The following is a 17,235-nucleotide window of genomic DNA, read 5'->3' as shown; positions in this document are numbered from 1 at the left end:
CTTCCCTTCCCTTCCCTTCCCTTCCCTTCTCTTCTCTTCATAGTGTTACAATAAAGAATTATCAGCTGTTCCAGGCCTTGGTATTTGCAGTAATGAAACTCAATAAGGATTTGGTTCTGCTGCCCAACATCACACTCGGCTTCCATATTTTTGACAATAAAGATTCTGTTAGGAGGGTTTCCTGGAACAGCCTCTCTCTTCTGTCTACACGAGGTCAAATGCTTCCAAATTACAAAAATGACAATCAGGTCCCTCTACTCTCTGTCATAGGAGATCTCAGCTCCCAATACTCAAGGCAGATGGCCTCCATCTTCAGCATCTTCAAGGTCCCACAGGTAAGGGGGTTAAATAGGGTACCAATTTGGAGCAAAGACAGAACAGAAGCATACAGAGAAGTCAAGCATACAGAGAAGTAGTTGAAGTTATTTTGGGGCAACCAGAAGGCCATCTTTTGTTGAATTCATGCAAGAATTCAATTTATTTTTATATATTATGTGTCAGGATATATTCTTTATATCCTCATCACAAAGTAACAAATGGATGAATTCCCTACCTAATTTATTCTTTGTAAGTGTAACCATGCTTCAGTCTGGTTTATTGTGTGAATAAGGGTGATAATCGGTTCACTTGGTTTCTGATATTCCAAAGCCAGGCAACTATGTCACAGTAGTGGGTTCTAATTGCTCTTGCTACCAGTTAGTGCAAGTGCAATGTTTTTGCACTAAATCATCCTGGGCAGGTTGGTAGAGCCTCCTGGGTGATTGGGTGGAGCATCCTGCCACCGCCGGTACCAGTTCGCCAAACCAGGCAAAACCATGAGCAACCCATCACTAATATGTCAATGGTGCTTTTCATAATGAAATAATAATAGAACAACAAAGTTGGAAGGGACCTTGGAGGGTCCTTTAATTCAACCTGCTTGCTCAATCAGGAAACCCTATATCATTTCAGCAAAATGGTTGTCTAGTCTCTTTTTAAAAACCTCCAATGTTGGAGCACCTACAACTGTTGGAGGCAAGCCATTTTGCGGATTAATTGTTCTGTCAGGAAATTCCTCTTTAGTTCTAGATTACATCCCTCCTTGATTATTTTCCATTAATTACTTCTTGTTCTGCCTTGAGAATAGAGTGACTCCCTCTTCTTTGTGGCAGCCCCTCAGAGTTTGGAACATTGCCATCGTATCACTCCTATTCCTTCTTTTCATTAAACTAATCATACACAATTCCTACAACTAGACTTCATATATTTTTGCCTCCAGTTCCCTGCTGTTCTGGTCATGTTGCTGCTCTTGTTTGTTTGTTTGTTTGTTTATTTATTTATTTGTTTGTTTGTTTATTCTTTGTCCAATATACAATACATATGGAAGAGAATAGACATTAAGTAATATATATAATGATAGAAAGTAAAAAGAAGAGAAGTAGATGGGAGGGAGAGAATATATATGATATAAGAGATAAGGAGAGAATATATATGATATATATAGATATAATATATATAGATATAGATATAGATAAGGAGAGAATATATATGATAAATATGATAAGGAAAGACAATTGGACAGGGGACGATAGGCACATCAGTGCACTTATATATGCCCCTTCTCTGCATTCTTTCTAGAGTCTGAACATCTTGTATTATATCATAGCAATCAACACCAGGTGTAATATTGTGTGGTCTTAACAAGGCTTCATAAAGTACCACAATCCTTTAAGTGATCTTGATTCTTTTCCTATGTTAATGCAGTCTAGGATTACATTGGCTTTTTTAACAGCTGCAGCACACTACGGGCTCACATTTAAGTGATTGTCCACTAGGTTTCCAAGATCCCTTTTGGAGTTATTACTATTGAGCCAGGTATCAGATATTCTATATATTTGGGTTTTCTTTCCTAAATGTAGAACCTTACTTCTCTCATCATTGAATTTCATATTGATAAATAAGGCTCTGTGTTCAAGTCATAAACTACAGTGGTACCTCGAGATAAGAGTTTAATTCGTTCCGGACCTGGGCTCTTAAGTCGAGCAGCTCTTATCTCGAACGACTTTTCCCCATAGGAATTAATGTAAATAATTTTAATTGGTTCCAGCCCTCAAAAAACTCACAAAGTTAGTCTAAATTATGCAGAAAGACATGTTTTTAATGAAGAAATGTACATGTATATATAAATGAATAATGAAGTTTCTTTCACTTAACTTGTAAACTTTCTTAAACTTTTAAATTTACATATGTTCAACTTCTCTGCCACCCAATCCTGTAGGACAGAGGTCCCCAACCCTTTTTGCACCAGGGACCGGCTTTAAGCGATCAAGAGAGGAATGGGTGAATGAATGGACGGAGGGTGGGAAGGAAGGAAAGAGGGAAGGGACAGGAACAGAGGAAGGAAGCAAGGAAACTTATGAAAGGGGAGAGTAAGAGAGGAATGAGTGAAGGGAGGGAGGGAGGGAAGAAGGTGGGAAGGAGAAAGAAAAGAAGAAATAGAGGAAGGGAAGGTAAAAGAGAGAAAGAAAAAGAGCAAGAAAGAAAGAAAGAAAGAAAGGCAACTTCAAAGAAAGGCTCACTGAGCATCTCTCACTCTCTCTCTCTTTCTATCCCTCTCTTTCTCTCTCTCTCCCCTCTCTCTTTCTCTTTCTCTCCCCCTCCTGGACTCCCGGATTGCTCGCGTGTGGCAGCGAACATGCTTTGGGGGTTTAGCTGGGGAGGAGAAGTAGCACCTTCCAAACCCCCAAAGCATGTTCGCTGCCACACGATTTAGCCAGGAAAGGAGCGAAGGAACGTGGAGGATTGGGGAGCTGAAAACGCCCGGTTTCAGCTTTCCAATCCTTCACGTTACTTCGCCGCTAAATCGTGTGGCAGCGAACATGCTTTGGGGGTTTGGAAGGTGCTACTTCTCCTCCCCAGCTAAACCCCCAAAGCATGTTCGGTGCCACACGATTTAGCGGCGAAGTAACGTGAAGGATTGGAAAGCTGAAACCGGGCGTTTTCAGCTCCCCAATCCTCCACGTTACTTCGCCGCTTGGAAGCTGGGAGGGGGGCGGAAGAGCTAAGTGGCCAAAGACGTTCCTCCCCCCTCCCAGCTTCCAAGCGGCGAAGTAACGTGAAGGATTGGAAAGCTGAAAACGCCCGGTTTCAGCTTTCCAATCCTTCACGTTACTTCGCCGCTAAATCGTGTGGCACCGAACATGCTTTGGGGGTTTAGCTGGGGAGGAGAAGTAGCACCTTCCAAACCCCCAAAGCATGTTCGCTGCCACACGATTTAGCCAGGAAAGGAGCGAAGGAACGTGGGGGATTGGGGAGCTGAAAACGCCCGGTTTCAGCTTTCCAATCCTTCACGTTACTTCGCCGCTAAATCGTGTGGCACCGAACATGCTTTGGGGGTTTAGCTGGGGAGGAGAAGTAGCACCTTCCAAACCCCCAAAGCATGTTCGGTGCCACACGATTTAGCGTCGAAGTAACGTGAAGGATTGGAAAGCTGAAACTGGGCGTTTTCCCCTCCCCAATCCTCCACGTTCCTTCGCTCCTTTCCTGGCTAAATCGTGTGGCAGCGAACATGCTTTGGGGGTTTGGAAGGTGCTACTTCTCCTCCCCAGCTAAACCCCCAAAGCATGTTCGGTGCCACACGATTTAGCGGCGAAGTAACGTGAAGGATTGGAAAGCTGAAACCGGGCGTTTTCAGCTTTCCAATCCTTCACGTTACTTCGCCGCTTGGAAGCTGGGAGGGGGGAGGAACGTCTTTGGCCACTTAGCTCTTCCGCCCCCCTCCCAGCTTCCAAGCCGCATTCGCCTTCCTCCGCCGCCGCGGTTCCGAGTTGGGGGGTGGGGGGTGGGTGCTGGCAAGCCCCCCAGGTCGGCTGCAGTCTTTTAAAACAGCCCCGCCACTTCTCAGCTGACTCCTGAAGCGCGGAAGTTCGCCTTTGGCTTTTGGCTTCAGGAGTCAGCGGAGAAGCGGCGGGGCTGTTTTAAAAGACTGCAGCCGACCTGGGGGCTTGCCAGCACCCACGAAACCGCTGCTTATGCCGGGTGGCTTGCCTGGAACGCCAGCAATGCCGCCCGGCCGATTGCCGAGCGGGGGCGGGAGGAGGCAGCGCCGCACCGGACCCTTCAGGCCACTCCACCCGGGTCGAGCCCCATCCCGGGCGGAGCGGCCTGAGGGGTCCGGGGGGGCGCTGCCTCCTCCCGCGCCCCGCCCCCGCTCGGCAATCGGCCCGGTGGCATTGCTGGCATTCCAGGCGAGCCGCCCGGCATAAACAGCGGTTTCATGCCTCGGGCCGGGCAGACAAGAGGTCTGGCGCTCCCACAGGGAAGGGAAAAGGCGGCGGCTTAAGCCCTTCCCTGTGCTTTGGAAGCCGCCGAAGGCCGTCAGAGGGGCGCATCAGCGGCGGGAGCCGGACCCGGCCACCGCCCCCCCCTAGCAGAAGCCAAGCCCCCCCCAGCCGAGCCTGGTGGCAAGCTCGCCCCCAACCCCCGAGATCGAGCGCTCGAAGAGGCATCTCTCGCCTTCTGCCGCTGGCCGCCCGCTCTCTTTCGCCCAGCGCTGCTTTGGAAGGCGCGATGGGAAGAAGGAAAGCGGCACGGCGGGCGGCCAGTGGCAGAAGGCGAGAGGTGCCTCTTCGATGTGCGCGGACCCCCCCACCCCCAGCAGAAGCCAAGGACCCCCAGAGTGGGGCAGCAGGGGAGGCGACCGCCTCTCCACTCACCAACTGCCGGGATAGGAGCCGAGAAGAGCCGGGCTGGTTTACTTTCCTTCCTTTCCGGAGTGAGCCACTCGAACAAAGCGTCACGCCACCCTGACGCTTTTGGCGGCAAAAGAGCCCAGCGTCGCTTCGGAAGCCGCCGAAAGCGTCAGGGGGGCGTGACGCTTTATTCGGCTCTGCATCAGCTCGGGAAGGAAGCAAAGCAAGCCAGCCCGGCTCTTCTCGGCTCGTATCCCGGATTTGAGCTCGGGAGTCGAGCAAAAATTTCTCTTCTCTCCCAGCTCGTATCTCGAGTAGCTCGTAAGTAGAGCTGCTCGTATGTCGAGGTTCCACTGTATGAGCTTTTTATGAAAAGTTATATTATGATTGATAAAGCCCTACATGGCATCGGACCAGATTACCTGCGGGACTCCCTCCTGCTGTATGAATCCCAGCAACTGGTTCGGACCCACAGAGTCGGCCTTCTCCAGGTCCCATCAACTAGACAATGTCTCTTGGCAGTACCTAGGGGAAGAGCCTTCTCTGTGCATGCCCTGGCCTTCTGGAACCAGCACCCCTCAGAGATTTGTACTGCCCCCACCCTCCTTGCCTTTCATAAGAGTCTTAAGAGTCTTGGCCCCTGGCCAATGAATGATTGTACGGTTGTTGTATGAATGGGTGTGATTGATTTTAATATAGCTATGATTTTTAAAACAGTTATATAAAATATTTATGTAATTTAATTGGATTGATTTTCATTCTAACTTGCTGTTTTTTATATCTTGCAAAGTGCCCTGAGTCTTTGGAGAGGGGAGACATAGAAATCCAATTACTTGGTTACAAATAAAAAAAATGCTACAACCATTCAATACCGAAGTGGCTATCATCAACAGAAGCAATAACATACCCTAGTGCACTAGTCCCTGAAAAAATAGTAATATATGAACAAATTTTGGACCAACAAGAAGATCTGATACCTAAACAAACCCTTAGGGAAAAAAGAATAAACTTGGACTGATAGACTTATCTACAAATTCGATCCAAATTTAAGGAAGACAAGACTAAATATGCCTTTCAAAATAACACTATCTTAGATAAGATTTTTTTAATCCACGACAAAAAAAATAATTTCCAGAATATATAACTTTCTACTCATTTACGATACGGCTTATGAATAAGTGAAAGGAACAATGATATCTTGGTCTGAAATAATTTTCTTTCAATGTTCTATTTGTTTAATTATTTTTCTTTCCTTTCTATTTTTACATGTAAAAACTTAATAAAGATTATTTTTAAAAAATAATTAAAAAAAGAAATGCAATAAATAAATAAATAATAATAAATAAAAAATTTATTCGTAAAACTAGACCCTCTCTTTCTACAGCTTGGGTTTGATTTCCTAAAATTCACTCAGGGAGACAGAAATGTGTTCCCTTCCTTCTTCCGGATTAATCCCAAGGAATTTCCTCAGTATGAGGGTTTGATCCAGCTGCTCCTGCACTTCCAGTGGAACTGGGTTGGGCTGGTGGCCCCTCAAAGTGATGCTGGAGAACATTTCACCTCAACCCTGATGTCCATGCTGAAGGAGAAGGAGATCTGCCTGGTCTTCACTCACTTGATGAAACCTGGATATGATTTATTTGCAGCAATCAAATTGTTTCCTCTCATCATGACTTGGCGTAAAGCTGAAGTGGTTATCTTGTTTGGAGAACCCAAGTTTATTAATGGTCTATATATCATATTTGAGTTTTTTAAAGTATTCACTGGGATTTCATTTAGTACTGTTTGGATCCTGACTTCCCATTGGAAAATCAGTGCATCTTCCGAAGCTTTAAAAATTCTAAAGTTCTTCCATGGAGCTTTGCATTTCAAGGACCACAGCCACGATGTCCCAGAATTCAGGAACTTACTTCTGTCTTTAGACCCCTTGAAACCCCAAGGGGATGTCTTTCTCTCCATATGGTGGGAAAGGCTTTTTGACTGCAAGATCCTCAAACCAGGAGAGGTCCTTGGAAAATGGGAAAAACGATGTACTGGAAAGGAGACTTTGCAGAGTCTGCCTTATTACATGTTTGAATCGAGTATGACAGGTGAAAGTCACAATATCTACACTGCTGTTTATGCTGTGGTACATGCACTGTATGAAATGCTTGGATCAGGAGCGCGACCAGCCATGATGAGGCTTGGAAGGAGGATCTCCAATATACAGTCATGGCAGGTAATTTTGAAACTTTCTATCCAGGTTTGTTTTTAGAAGTTCTCATGGCTGTTTAAATATCCCCGTGCTACTCATCTCACAATGTTTGAAAATAAACTACATTTTTAAAATGACAGTAAAATAATTAGGATGATTTGCCTTTTTTTTTAAAGGAAGGGTAACCATACACACATTGTCAATAAATTCCATTTGGAAAGGTCTTCATTACAAGGTCTTCAGTGGTCGCTTGACTTTCAGGGCATCAAACATTTCAGGGAGAAGGAAAGTAATGAAATGGTTTCCTTAGTGTACGATGCTCCTTAGTAAATGAATCAGCTCCCTCCAGAGATTCGCATTGCCCCCACCCTCCTCGACTTTCACAAGAGTCTAAAGACTCATTTATGTCGCCAGGCATGGGGCAATTAGATCAAGCCACCTTCCCCGGTTTATGAGATGTAACATGTGGTTGTGAATGAGTTGGCTGATTGGTTTTAATGTATATGGGATTTTAGTAATAATAATAATAATAGCAACAATAATAATAGTAATAATAATAATAATAATAATAATAATAATAATAATAATCATCATCATCATCATCCCCACTGATGGGTACGCCTTGTTGCGGTAGTGGGGCTTGTGTGCTTCAATGAAGCTGAGAGCTGTGCCGGCAGTAGTGTAATCTACTGGTAGGTCTAACCTTGCCGGAGTGTTCAAAGCAGAGGAGTCAGACTAAATGTACCTAACCCATTTAAACTAATGGAGAGACAAAACAAAAAGAAGTCCATACTGGCTCAATCATCGCCCAGGATAAAAAGGACCGTGGTGGCTGTTGTGGAACCTGGGCAGCTATCGACAAATGAGCTACAGGAACAAAACAAACAAAGCTTACAAATGAAAAAGCAGCAGAAATTCTCAATGTCAGAGAATTACACAATCATGAAGTGTTATTACAACTCGGAGCCTGAAAAATGTGGATATCAAAGACAGATGTACCAATAGTAGGATCACTCATGTCCCACAATACATTCCTGCTATTTGATTCTGCTCCTGATATTTAGATTAACAGGCTTGCAATTATCTCCTAAAATGATGATCAACGTGGAATGCTAAAAGCCAATCATCCCATTTGCTAAAGATCTTTTTTTTCCCCTTTCAGCTTCTTGCCTATTTGAAGAATGTCCGATTCAATGACAGCAGTGGAAATGAAGTCACAATCTCAAAAAATGGACTTGGAACAGCTCGGTATGATCTTCTCAACTGGCTTTTCCTCCGCAATCTGTCTTTTGTCCATGTCAAAGTCGGGCAAAAAGATCCCAGGTTTCCCCCAGGACAGGATTTTGCTATCAACCCTGATGCAATTACCTGGGCCAGAAAGGTAAGATAGAAAGAAATGTTATGAATTCAGGAAATGATTCATTCTCTCTTAGCAATGCAGAATTTCCTTGTCATTGTGTGTGTGTGTGTGTGTGTGTGTGTTTGGATTGAACCAGAAAAACTGATAGCCAAGGGGTGAAAGATCTTTTCATGAAATGGATTAAAATCTGATTTTTGCTCTGTCCATTGAGGGTTGGGATTAGGAAATAATAGCAATAGCACTTAGATTTATATACTACTTCATAATGTTCTACAGCTCTCTCTAAGTGGTTTACAGAGTCAGGTTAGCTAAGATGTACCCCAATCTTAAGCCAAATTGTTGAAAATGTGAAGGAAAAAAGGTATGTATTTCCACATGTGGTGGACATGCCCATTAATTAATAAAAGTCTTGTATGCGTATTGATGTGTATATGTCATTCATTTATATGTAAATATTTTTTTTTAAAAAAAGAGTTGAGAGTTTTGGTTCCTCTGTATCTAATTCCTATAATGCTCTTCTGTATTTAAATGGTAAGGATGTTGCAGATATTAGCAAGGCCCTTCAGGCGGAGGATGAGGGGATGTTCCAAGGGGATGTTGTTGTAAGTGAGGTGCATAGTTGTCAGACATTGTTTGGTCAACGGAACCCTAAGGAGACCCACTCTGTGGGACCTCACCGGTCACTGGGTTTCTTGCAGCAGAAGGCAGTCTCAGAGATAGTCTGGTCCTGTGCCATGTAGGGCTTTATAGGTCATATCCAACACTTTGAATTGTATCTGGAAACAGATCGGCAGCCAATCCAGTCTACAGAGTGATGATGAGACATGGGCATGTCTTGGAAGGCCCAAAACCGCTTGCGCGGATGCATTTTGGACGATCTGAAGTTTCCAAACACTCTTGAGAGGTAGCCCCATGTAGAGAGTATTGCAGTAGTCAAATCTCAAGGAGGTAAGGGTATGAGTGACCATGAGCAAAGACTCCCTGTTCAAAAAGAGCCAAAACTGGTGCACCAGGCGGACCTGGGCAAACGCCCCCCTCACAACAGCCGACAGATGGTGTTCTAAAGTCAGCTGTGGATTGAGGAGGATGCCCAAGTTGTGAACCTTCTCTGAGGGGGTCAATAATTCCTCCCCTCCCCCAGGGTGATGGATGGACAGATGGACATATCTTGGGAGGCAGTACCCACAGCCACTCCGTCTTGTCTGGATTGAGTCTGAGCCTGTTGGCACCCATCCAGACCCTGACAGCCTCCCGACACTGGCAAATCACTTCCACTGCTTCACTGAGTGGACATGGGGTGGAGATGTACAGCTGAATATCATCAGCATACTGATGGTAACTTACCCCGTGCCCTTGGATGATCTCACCCAATAGTGTCATGTAGATATTAAACAGCAAGGGCGGAGAGGAACCCCACAAGGTAGGGACCTAGGAGTCAACCTCTGACCCCCCACTAACACTGACTGCAACTGACCAGAGAGGTAGGAGGAGAACCATCACAAAACGCTGGCCTTCTCCAGGTCCTGTCAGCTAGATATCAGGTGGAACCGAGGGGAAGAGCCTTCTCTGTGGTGGCCCCGGCCTTCAGGAATCAACTCCCTCCAGAGATTTGCATTGCTCCCACCCTCCCTGTCTTCCGCAAGAGTTTAAAGACCTATATCTGCCAGCCAGTGAATGAATGCATTGGTTGATTGATTGAATGTGAGTGATTAATTTTTTAAGAAATTGAGGTTTTAGTACGTTTTAATTTTAGATTTCTATGTGATATTTATTCACTTTTCTTGTGTGCCACCCTGAGCCTAAGAAATAGGGTGGCATAGAAATCCAATGAATGAGTGAGTGAGTGAGTGAGTGAGTGAGTAAGTGAGTGAGTGAGTGGATGAATGAATGAATGAATGAACGAACGAACGAACAAATGAACAAACAAACAAATAAATAAATACAATTAGATGGCAGTAGATGACGAACAGGGGTGCAGCTCGGCTTCTTCTTGGCTGGGATAACTGAGGTTTGGAACTTCTGGCCACATTAAGAATTTCTGGGTCCATTAAGGGAGTAAGGACTTGGGTAGCTTGCCGCTGCCTTATGAAGGGCTCTTCCTGACATGCATCAACAGCAGGAGGTAAAATATGGTGAGGGTCAGCAGATGTGATGGAGTATTGGTTGGCAGCAAGTAAAGGGCAGGGTTGTGGCTGGGCCTCTGTATGCCATGCTAACAATAATAATAATGATGATGATGATGATGATGATGATGATGATGTTGATGATGATGGGATTCATGTGGCAGAAGACTGTTCAGGAGGTATTCTGGTCCAATGCTATGTCCGATGCTACTTGACTGGGACAGCTGAGGCTTCATGCTGCAATGTTCAGAACTTTTTGGTGCATTAAGGCTCTAGATCTGCTTGGCATGCTATGACTGAGGGGCCTCTTGGTGCACTGTGGCAATGACAATACTCTGGTATTTCTAATTAAGAACATAATTTGTTCCATGACTAGTTTTTAATAAGACATTGCAGAATCAGGGTTTTCTCCCAGAGCAAAGGGTTGGACTAGCAGATTTCGAATGTTCCTTCTAACTCTGTTATTCTCTTAATTTGGGAATTAAATGATGCATTATCATTGAGTAGACTATCTCAAACGTTTCTCTTTTCTCTTTCAGAAAGTGCCCTTTGCCAGGTGTGGCAAGAAGAGGTGCCAGGCAGGAGAGAAAAAAAGTGTCCCAGAAGGAAAGGAGATCTGCTGTTACCAATGTGCCCCTTGTCCAGAAGGGACCGTTTCTAATCAGATAGGTAAAGTATATATCCAATGTAGATCTGGCACTAACAAAATGAAATTAAATGCAGGGAAAAATAAAGTACTACATTTAGGTAAGAAAAACCAGTAAACCAGGATTAATAGCAGTGATTGTAAGAGGGATTTTGGAGTCTTACTGGACAACCAGCTAAATATGAACCAGCAGTGTGCAGCAGCAGCCAAAAAAGCCAACACAATCCTAAATTGCATTAATAGAGGGATTCAATCAAGATCAAGGGAGGTGCTAATACCATATATAAAGTCTTAGTAAGACCACACTTAGAATACTGCATCCAGAATTGGTCACCACACTATACAAAAGATGTTGAGACTCTAGAAAGAGTGCAGAGAATAGCAACCAAGATGATGAGGGGACTGGAGGCAGAGAGGAGGGACTCAAGCTATTTTTTGTTCTGTCGGGTTCTATGGTAGAATCCTCCCAAAAATTCACAGGTACAAATTTCAGACACACACACGTTTGAAAATTCAAAACAATGTTCTTTATAATGAAAATTCACTTAAACTAAGCCCTCTTTTTGTAGAGCAAAGAGTACTTGTCTCCAAACAAACTGGTAATTTGTACAAGTCCCTTATCAGTTCTGTGATACTTAGCTTGCAGCTGTGAGGCAATTCACAGTCCTTCTTCTTTCACAAAGTGAAACACACTTTGCTCTAGTTTAGCTTCAAAGCGGGGGGAAAAGAGCACACAAAAAGTCAAAGTCAGTAAAGCAGTCACGAAACACAACGATCAGATAATCCTCCACAACTGCCAAACCCACAGGCTACTATTTATAGCAGCCTCACTAATTACCACAGCCCCACCCAACCACAGGTGGCCTCATTTTCTTTGATAATAATCTCTCAGTTGTTGTTGCATAAGCATCGCTCTCCGCATGCGTGGCTGTATTATTAACTCTTGTTCTGAATCCAAGGAGGAGCTAGATAATTGATCTCCTTCTGAGCGGTCTGCCACACTCTCTTCCTCCCTGTCACTCATGTCTTCTTGGTCAGAGGAGCCTTCATCAGCAGATTCCACCGGGGGCAAAACAGGCCTGCAGCATGTGGATGTCTCCCCCACATCCACAGTCCTTGGCGCAGGAGCTGGGCCAGAGCTAACCACAACAATTATGACCCACTTTTAAAGGGGGATTGGAATGCATTTTACACTCTGAAATATATGGTACTCCTGTTCTGTCAGCCTGGATCAAATATTAGAAAGCAAACCCACACATGCTGGAAACATTGATCAAAGCAATAGGAGAGAATTCTCAGTCATTTCAGGCTGACCCGTCTAAAGAGCATGGATAACAGTCTGGGATGAAAGCCAGCTAAAGGCATAAATCTTCCCTAATGAGGTATCTCCGGTATTTTTCACTTGACTCACTGTTCAGGACTTAACCAGCTTCTGGAAAAACAGAAATCAAAATCTATGGAATCAGAAACAGTCTCTTGAGGCACCGTCTTCATGATGAACATTGCTTGCCTCATCAGCCTGTCATATATATACAGACAAGGTGTGACTAAATGTCCCATAGATCTAATCAATGTCTAAAACCCCTTCTAGAGAGATATTCATGCCTGGCTCTCATCCTTCTCAACCTTGCATTTAAGAGAGGGTCTTCAAAGTCTCCATCATCCTCTGACTCAGACAATACCCTACCTGGGGGTTCTACAGTCTCTGGTGGTTCCCCAGTCTACAATTTCCCCTTTGCTCTCACTCTCAGACTCAGATGGCAAGAACACTGGCCTGTGATGCCAATATTCCTCCATCTCTTGGGCCTCCAACTCCATGACCTGCTGAGCCAGGCATGGACCACTCACAACACCTCCTTGCCAAAAAAAACCAAAATCTGATTGAATGATGGGAGAAACTGATTTCAAGTTGAGGAATTGCCTCTCCCACATCCCATTACAGATATCTGTGTTTGTGTATGTGTGCGTACACATGTGTTATAATCTTATAAAAACAAAAAGCAGGATTCCTGACTGGGAGGATGATTGTCTCCAACTTCCATTATGGAGCGGGGGAGTGCCACACTTTCTCTCACAAAAAAGCTAAAATAACAATACAAGTGCACATAGATTGGAGTGGAAGAAATGGCAGTCTCTGATAGATGCTGCCCAGGCTTATTTTGAACCAGGATAATTTGCCCTTTTCAGGGTCATAAGTTGAGTTGGCCACTGTATATGGGAATCACACCTGACACCCTAAGGGAGAGGGAGGAAGCTCACTGTGGATGTCCATGAACTACTGAACCAAAGACTCTTCATTCCAGATGCAGCTCACTGTGACCCTTGTCCAGAAGACCAATATCCCAACAAAATGAAAGACCACTGCATTGCCAAGAAGATCCACTTCCTCTCCTATCAAGAGATCCTGGGATATATTTTAACTTCTCTGGCTCTCTTCCTTTCTCTGATCACATTAGCAGTTTTGGCAATTTTCCTTAAGCAACGCGATACACCGATTGTCAAGGCCAACAACTTAGATCTCTCTTACATTCTTCTGGTTTCCCTCTTGCTCTGCTTCCTCTGTTCCTTCCTCTTCATTGGTCAACCTAGAAAGTTCACCTGTCTCTTTCGACAAACTACATTTGCCATTCTCTTTTCCCTTGCAGTTTCTTCAGTGTTAGCAAAAACTGTCATGGTGGTTTTGGCCTTCATGGCCACCAAACCAGGGAACAAGGCAAGGAGATTATTAGGAAAGCCATTGACAAATTCCATTGTTGTAGCCTGTCCCTTGGTCCAAACAGTTCTTTGTGCCACCTGGCTGGTAACCTCTCCACCATTTCCCAATTTTGACTTCCACTCTTTTGTAGGAGAGGCCATCTTGGAATGTAATGAAAGCTCAGTTTCAATATTTTATGCTCTCCTTGCCTACTTGGGTTTTTTGGCCGTTGTCAGTTTCATGGTAGCCTTTCTGGCTAGGAAATTGCCTGACAGCTTTAATGAAGCCAAGTTCATTACTTTTAGCATGTTGGTCTTTTGCAGTGTCTGGATTACTTTCCTGCCCACCTACCTGAGCTCCAAAGGGAAGTCCATGGTGGCTGTGGAGATCTTCTCCATCTTGGCCTCTGGGGCTGGTCTTTTGGCTTGCATCTTTTTCCCCAAATGCTACATTATCATACTGAGGCCCCATCTTAACTGTAGGGAAAATTTGATAAGGAACAAAAATCTCTAATTGATGCATGCATGGGAGACATTTAAATTTATCTTTGAGGCATCTTTAGTATCCTATGACTTTTCTAATACATGCCGGCTGTAAAACAGGAACAACAGCATTCTAGGGCCAGTAAATCTAGATCTGAACGGACACTAGTGGCGATCAAGTTGGCAAAATATTTGCATCTTACTGCCTTGATTGCATCCACAGAACCTCACCCAGCCACCCTGTTTATTTTCTTAAGAAACTCTGCAATACTTGTCTTCAATTCAATTCAATTCAAGACTACTGTTCCTTATAGAGTGGTACCTTTAGATACGAGCTGCTCCACATGCGAGTATTCCAAGTTACGAGCCAGGACACGAGCGAAATTTCTGTTCGACACCCGAGCTCAAATTGGGGATACGAGCCAAGCTTCCACTAGATGGTGCAAGAATCTCCTTGCTTCCAGTTATCTCAGCATGAAAAACAAAGTTTAAAGGCATTCGTTCCAGATAGCGGGGTTGATTGACTTACGAGCTCGTGTCTGGAACGAATTAAACTCGTATGTCGAGGTACCACTGTATTCTGGTCTGAGGCAGACTGGCTAACTGCTTTGGCTGTTTGGGTGGGCTAGCTTCTGCAAAATGCTTCTCCAACAGTTTCTTGGATGAGAAGTGAAACACCTTAAAAAACAACAAGAAGAAAGTCCCGTTGCTTCTTGAAAAAGCATCTTTGGGATACCTTTTGATCAGCAATAAACACTCCTGTTTTACTTTTCATGAATGTTTGTTGTCCCCTGTAAGCATTTATCCCATGGAGCTGATCTATTGCTTTGTATCTAATCCCCCAAATGCTCCATTTCCTGCTGAGGTCCAAACAGAATCACAGAGAAAACAAAGAACAAAAAAAATATTTATTTCTTTATTTCTTTATAGAAGAGCTGTGCATGCATGTGTATACATATACTTCATATAGTAGATAATGTATATTTTTGTGTGCCTGTGTATAATACATTTGTACACATACATACATAGAATTAAATAGTATACAGTGATACCTTGTCTTACGAACTTAACTGGTTCTAATGAAGCAGAAATATAAGAAATATATTTTTACTTAATTATTCATATTTTGACAGTGGACAGGATAGTTTATGCACAAAATTGAAAGGGAGAAGATACTCCCAAGGAAGACGAAGTAATAAGGAAAATTTTAGATTATGCTGAAATGGATATGATGACAAGATGATTGAACAACCAAGAAGAATCAGAATTTTATACTATTTGGAACAAAGTTTATATATGGATAAATAAAAAGAAAAAGAAAACTTAAATGATATGGGAATGTTTAAATAAAATAAATTTCTCTTTTTTTCTCTCTTTTTCTTTTTTTCTCTTTATAACATTTAAATTACATAAAACAAAATTCTTCTTTTCATTTAAATTAGTATGTTGATTTTATGAATTATTAGTATATTCTTTTCTATATTAAAATAGACTTCTAAGATAAGTGGAGTAATTGCAACCCCAACTATATGTTAAATGTATGTATGTTTGTTTGTCATTTTTATGAAAAATTAATAAAGTTTAATTAAAAAAAATAGAGAGGGAAATTGTATCTCTTTGAGGCAAGGAGAGGCCAGACACACTAATCCTAACCCAAAACCTTGATGTAAATGATGTCAAGTTGGCCACCTTTAAGCCAGTCACATGGACTTTAAGCCATTTTCTGGTCACATGGCTGGCAAGCCAGACCCACAAAATATGCCACACACACAGTGTGGTAGTAAAAGGTTTTGCCGCCCTTTACTGGATGGGAACACTGGCTGCTCAAGCATGAAGCTTCTGCAGCATTTAACTCAGGTCACCTCAGTCATCAAACCTCTCTCCCTGCCAGATACTAGCAAAGTCAAGGCAGCAGTCTGATCTTGGCGCTGATCACAAGACCAGGCCAAATTGCCTCAACAGCCAGAATATGCGCTTCAAACACAGGTCTTTGGCTGGAGGCCTGTGTAGGAGAATGGGCAGAGCCTGACACATTCTTCCACCCAATACTTTGACCACAGTCACTTGGGGAGGCTGCTCACAGAGATGAAGACAAAATCTGAATACTTGCAATAATGGAAACCCTTCAAGGATGAGAAACACAAGTCCTTTATGGCTAGGACTGAGTCAAAAGAGGGGGAATGATGGTAGAGGGATGCTTTTACACATCAAACATGGTTCTAATAGGCTAAAGGGCAGTGTCTTCCCATCTTTGGAGGATATCTCCACTCACTATGTAGAATAGAATAGAATAGAATAGAGCAGAGCAGAGCAGAGCAGAGCAGAGCAGAGCAGAGCAGAATAGAATAGAGTTTTATTGGCCAAGGATGATTGAACGGTTCCCAAGACGCACTACAAAAATGGTGGAAGGTCTTAAGCATCAAACTTATCAGGAAAGACTTCATGAACTCAATCTGTATAGTCTGGGGGAGAGAAGGGAAAGGCGGGGACATGATCGTTTAAATACGTTAAAAGGTTAAATAAGATTAATACGAAGGTGAACACAAGAACAAGGGGGCACAGTCTGAGGTTAGTTTGGGGAAAGATCAGAGGCAATGTGAGAAAATATTATTTTACTGAAAGAGTAAAGAGCGTGGAACAAACTTCCAGCAGATGTGGTTGGTAAATCCACAGTAACTGAATTTAAGAATGCCTGGGATAAATATATATCCATCCTAAGATAAAGAAAAGATAAATAAAAGAAAAGATAGGTTTTTCAATAATCATAAGGTACAACACTTAATGATAGTCCGGGTACAAATATGCAATCCAATTACATTAAGAACCAATCAATATAAATTATAAGGATGCAAGCAACAATTTTTTATTTATTTATTTGTTTGTTTGTTTGTTTGTTTGTTTGTTTTATTTGTCATACAGTCATTTATGGGAGATGATGGAAATGATGAGAAGATTAATATTACTGCAGGCTTAATAAATAGTTTGAGAGTGCTGATGGAGTTATTTGTTATGCAGAGTGATGGCGTTTAGGAAAAAACTGTTCTTGTATCTACTTATTCTGTTGT

The 17,235-nt window shown here is 43.1% G+C and overlaps 1 protein-coding gene across 1 annotated transcript; it reads left to right on the top strand.

Moving 5' to 3' along the window:
- The first annotated feature begins 299 nt into the window (after nt 1-299).
- LOC139158189 (vomeronasal type-2 receptor 26-like) lies at nt 300-14,201 on the top strand. The gene is made up of 5 exons (XM_070735608.1): nt 300-335; nt 6,130-6,798; nt 8,027-8,245; nt 10,887-11,016; nt 13,324-14,201. Exons 1-5 carry the CDS (start codon nt 300-302, stop codon nt 14,199-14,201), a joined length of 1,932 nt encoding a protein of 643 aa, XP_070591709.1.
- Nucleotides 14,202-17,235: the final 3,034 nt, after the last annotated feature.

This window comes from Erythrolamprus reginae, chromosome 1 (genome assembly GCF_031021105.1).
Source record: "Erythrolamprus reginae isolate rEryReg1 chromosome 1, rEryReg1.hap1, whole genome shotgun sequence".
Taxonomy (NCBI): domain Eukaryota; kingdom Metazoa; phylum Chordata; class Lepidosauria; order Squamata; family Dipsadidae; genus Erythrolamprus; species Erythrolamprus reginae.
The sequence above is the reverse complement of the archived record's forward strand: the minus strand, read 5'-3'. Positions and strand labels throughout refer to the sequence as shown.

What these genes read in the sequence shown, in the direction of transcription:
- LOC139158189 (XM_070735608.1), top strand. Translation starts at nt 300, where the DNA reads ATGGCCTCCATCTTCAGCATCTTCAAGGTCCCACAG. An exon ending in ACACTGCTGTTTATGCTGTG is followed by an intron (nt 6,799 to 8,026) that starts GTACATGCACTG and finishes TTCCCCTTTCAG; the next exon opens with CTTCTTGCCTATTTGAAGAA. An exon ending in CAATTACCTGGGCCAGAAAG is followed by an intron (nt 8,246 to 10,886) that starts GTAAGATAGAAA and finishes TTTCTCTTTCAG; the next exon opens with AAAGTGCCCTTTGCCAGGTG.